General features: G+C 32.1%; 1 protein-coding gene across 2 annotated transcripts; it reads left to right on the plus strand.

Annotated features, from left to right (window-relative positions):
* LOC18589979 lies at positions 897-3030 on the plus strand. 2 transcript variants are annotated; one of them, XM_007015211.2, is made up of 3 exons: positions 897-1030; positions 1676-2335; positions 2513-2757. In XM_007015211.2, the coding sequence occupies exons 2-3, from the start codon at positions 1741-1743 to the stop codon at positions 2521-2523; spliced, it is 606 nt and encodes a 201-aa protein (XP_007015273.2). In that variant the 5' UTR covers positions 897-1030; positions 1676-1740; the 3' UTR covers positions 2524-2757. The 2 variants fall into 2 exon arrangements, with proteins under 2 accessions (XP_007015273.2, XP_017982762.1); XM_018127273.1 differs by having other exon boundaries at positions 898-1030; positions 2560-3030.

The raw sequence follows: 5062 nt of genomic DNA on the forward strand, positions 1-5062 counted from the left end.
TATGTCCTTACAAGAGACGCCAATCTCGGACAACAGATAATGTTTAGTAAAAGCATTTGTTAGTTGTGTGTTGTTGGGACATGTTGCTCATGATTGAGCTTTTCTCGAACAAACAAGTAATAATCTAAGGTCGGATACTCCATTCTTGTATGTAAAATAGGATTCTTTTTTTTTTTTTTTTAATTTTTTTTTCAAGTGTAAGTGGCAGTAGATTATCTCAATACACTATTGAAGGTGTTGAAAGATTGACTTTGGGCTCCTAAAATTAGGATTCAATCCATGTGACTTCAGAAACAGTGACAGCAATTGCTCTATATTGTGTTCCTGTGAAAGCTCTAGCCACTGAGTTTTGGTTTTTAGAACAGCAAGAAACTGGTGTGTCACCAAGGTATACATATGAGACATGCAGAGATAGATGTTTTATCCTCTGGATTCCATGCCCAGTCAAAATCTAAGAAAGCATGAAACACAGGTTAGACTTGTACTTGATGAATAGACCATGAAACAATGTACCTTTTAAGTATCTCAATAATAGTTTTTATAATGCATAAATCGAGAGAATTTATTGACAACAAAGCAAATAATGTATCAAGCCTGGTGTAACTTCAAAATTTTAATGCTTACTGTACGGGAACTGTTTTTAAAAATTTTTGTGAAAAAATTTAGCATCATATTTATGAAAATTTTTAATGAAAATATAAAATCATAAAGCAAAAACAAAAAACTGTCGCATTCGTCCTTGGGTGGAACTTACCAAACCAATTCCCGGATTGATCCGGAGCCGTTACACGCGTGGAGATAAAACGAGATAAAACTGAAAATAGATATGAATCTCATCCAATGAAATCTAGATCTATCATACTTTTAAGTGGGCCATACAGAATATAAGTAGGCCCACTCCGTAATCCAAATAGAGAGAGAGAAAGTCCACAGCAATGTTCTCGAGAAATTCCTCTATCCCCCCAATTTTTTTACTCACTTTCTCGCCTTTATTCCTATCCCTCTCTTGCGTGATCGATGAATTAGCCCTGTAAGTTCCTTTCTGATTCTCATTCTCTGTATGTTTATGGTTATATCTGTTTAATTCCTGAAAAAACCAAGGGGGAAAGAGGAAGAAAATCCTTTTGTTTTTATTTTACTCTTCTTCTTTTTAAGTAAGATTTTAAGCTTATAATTGAGCTTTAAAGGCAATGAATTTGATTTAGTGTATTCAAATTGGTCAGATAAAATCCTTGATCTCTTTGCCTATCTTTTGCTCCTGGGAGTTTAGCTGTTGTGAGAGTGTGGTGAAATTAAATTAGAAAGTTGACGAAAAAGGAAAAATTAGTTTGTGGAATAGATTAATTTCGCAAAATTTTATGTAATTCAGCTAAAATCTATATAAATATCAGAATTTCATTTTTCATTTTGTTGCAGAAAATGATGATTGGATTTCAACCCAATTAATTGTCTTTCAGAAAAGTGAAAGTTTTAAAGCTGAATAATTTCGATTTCTTTGTGGTCCCCTACTTTTTTTCTTGAGTGATTTGGTGTTTGCATGCTCAAAAACAGTGCAATTATTGAGCTGGATGTTATGTGATTGTGGTTTGTGGAATAGTGCTGTAGATGGTTAGTTGCCCTTGCTTATGCTTTTGAAAATGGAATTATATTTCTTGATATAATTATGTCTTATCAGGTGTACTGAACGAGTTACCTTCTGCTGGCTAAGATCTATAATATGGTGGCATCTTGTGTTTTTTGATGATGAACTTTGGATTTCTTAGCATTCCATGGTTTGGTCTCGATCCCAAAAGGGATTCGGAGTTGACTCTCGCATCCACAAGTGCTCTCCTGGAACAGCCTAAACAGAAAGCTGGTTTTGAGATCAGGCTATGGGGATGGACTCTAGTTTCAGTTCCTCCATGTGCAGTGAATGGTAATGATAAAAATCGAGCACCAACCACTATAAATAAAGGATTAAAAAGACGTGCACGACAACGTGGGGCTATTGAGCCTCCCAATGGAGGTACCTCTATCCGGTTTAGGCCATATGTTTGCAAGGTTCCATGGCATACAGGTGCTAGAGCCTTCCTTTCGCAGTTATTTCCACGATATGGGCATTACTGTGGTCCTAATTGGTCAAGTGGGAAAGATGGCGGATCTCTTGTTTGGGACAGGAGACCAATTGATTGGTTAGATTTTTGTTGCTATTGTCATGATATTGGTTATGATACTCATGATCAAGAAAAGCTTCTGAAAGCTGATTTAGCATTTCTTGAATGCTTGGAGAAGCCTCATATGAGCACAAAAGGTGATGTCCGTATTGCTCATCTTTACAGGACAATGTGCACGACAGGTATGCCTAGTATTAAGTGTGCTTTAATATGGTACATTATATTGGAAGGAAAAAATATTAGAAAATTTGATTTTTATTTCAGTTTTTTCTATTTACTTATTATCTTCCCTTGTCTGAGGTCAGCCTTGTGATTGGCAAGGTGGAGGGTATTAATTTTAAGGCTATTCTTTTTGGCAGTGTTGAGTTAAAATTTTTTTCTCAGCACTGTGCTCTATCAATGGCAGGTCTTAAAAATATACTAATCCCATATAGAAGGCACCTTGTGAAGCTACAATATGGGCAACCTCTCATTGATTTTGGATGGCTAAGGAATGTGAGAAGGAGAAATTGGAATTTTCAGAAAACCTGAAAGCAGATCATGCAGCCTTGGTGAGCAAGTTATTCAGGTGGCCCCTGGGCAGTATGACAGTAGATGGATTTTCAAACACTTTCCTCTCCTATCCTATAGTTCATTCATGTTGAGGTTTTCCTGTGTCTGAACCTTGGAGAACTCATTATCACAGTCTTCCTTGGAAATACTGGATATCCTGATCTTATCTGTATTTTAGCCAAATATCATATGATGTAAATAACTTTTGCTGCATGCTAATTTCAAACTGTGAATGTTATTGACTTTGATGATAGCATATACCATCAATTTGAATCTGCTCATTGGCTGATAAATAGAGTTTGGATATGGCTATTAAATTTTCTCAGTGAGGGTTGTTTCAGTTAGTAGACCTTATAGCTATGTTATTGACCATTGATTGTCCAAAGTCTTAGTGGTGTTGGTCCCATTTTATTCAGTAAATTGTATCTAAGCTCTATAGTCTATGGTATTGATTATCTGTTTTTTCCTTGAGAATAAAACCGTCACCATTTTTAATCTTCATCACTTGATTTTATTATTCCTGGTTGTTTTTCGTTAAGGGCTTGAATGCTTTTTGTTTTAGGTGCCATAACTACAATCTGGAGATTACGACCAGATTTACATCAAGTTCCCCTTACCTGCGCATATTGACCTAGAGATTGGTATCTTCACCCTGCGTTGTGGTGGCTGTTGTGTTTGGTTTGTTATGTTACTGCATTAGCTTTAAGAATATAACTAGTTTCCCTACTTTGAGATGGGAACTTTGCATTCCATCAGTACTTATACACCAGAATAAATGTGTGATCAGAAGCAACCCATTCCCATCTCTGGTTAGCTGTATGTTTGCAGAGCTTATGGTTGTTAAGGAAGGAAGTTTGATGGCCCCGTGTTTAAACAGTAAGTGCCTTCAAATTCAAATTGATTCCTGCTAGAAATTGTCTACAAGCATTTGTTGAGGACAGTTTGCTGTGCTTTTAATCATTTTTGTTGTGGCTCAGGCAAAGCCTCTATTGGCGATGGAGAGAGAGCCCACCAGGGTTGGAGCCAACAAAAACTTACTATTGAATCTTTGGTCCAGCTTACAAAAAACTTTTTTACTGTAAAAAGCCAAAAACAAGGTGTTTAATTTTTATAATTTTTAATTTATGATAGCCATTTGCATTTTTAGAGAAAGTTATTCAAAAAGAATTAATAAGCAATAGCAAATATTAAATAAATTTTTTATATAAAAAATATATTATTTCACATTCATTTTGTTTATTTGATGTAACTCTTTTATTGATTTTATTTTTAATGGACAAAACTATCTCTGTTTTATTTATTAATTTTACATAAAAACTTATAATTTAATTTAATAAAGTTGGGTAATTTATTTTATTTATTAAAAATAAAAAAATATTATGCAATGGTTTTCAACACTTTTACTGTAGTTTTGTATTAAGTTTGCTAAACACTATTCGTAATTTCTCTTTGTAACACTCTAAACACAGTTTTACTCAAATAATATTTTGTACAAAAATCTTAGTCGAGTCAAACATGTGTTATGAATTATTAAATATTTAAAAAATATATAAATAGAAGTCAAAGTGAATTACATCAGATTTAACAAAAAAAAAAAAGAATTACATCAGAACAATTTGAAAATAAACATTAAAAATCGTTTGGAGAAAAAAATTAAATTCATGGAAAACTTGAAAATACTTCTATCTATATTAATTAAAAACGAAGTGAGTTACGAGACCTTGACCCAACTAAAAAATAAAAAACACCAGAGAACTTGAAATTAAAAGTTAAAACTCCATTTTTATATTTTTAAATACGTTGAATTAAAGAAATTTTAAATTTCTATAAAAAATTGATAAAACTAACAAGTTGGATTATATACCTTCATTTAGAAACATTTATTATGTGAATTCTTTTAATTTTTAAATTTATATATTTGTCTAGTCCAAATTCAAACAAATAGATACAGCGTCCCCTTGATTGTTGATTTCTTTGCTCGTATATGATTAGCATTCTAAGTAAGGCCAACCATAGAGTAAAGTCAACAAAGCCCATGCTTTAGATCTTAAATTTTCATAAATCTCATAATTTTATAATAATATAATTAATTATATTAAAAATATATAAAATTTAATATAATTAATAAAATATTTATATATCTTTTCATACTTAATAAATATATATTTTCTCTCACTTCCACATCCTATTAATTATTAACTATTTATCTCATTTTTCATTAAAATTGAATAAAAGTCAAAGTAAATAATGAAATCACATATTATGTGATTAATAAATCTTAAATTTTTACCGCTTTTCAATTTTCATAATATTATATATATATATATATAACTAAAAAGTAAACAAATCAAGTGCCA

The sequence above is a fragment of the Theobroma cacao genome, chromosome 9, assembly GCF_000208745.1.
Source record: "Theobroma cacao cultivar B97-61/B2 chromosome 9, Criollo_cocoa_genome_V2, whole genome shotgun sequence".
Taxonomy (NCBI): Eukaryota; Viridiplantae; Streptophyta; class Magnoliopsida; order Malvales; family Malvaceae; genus Theobroma; species Theobroma cacao.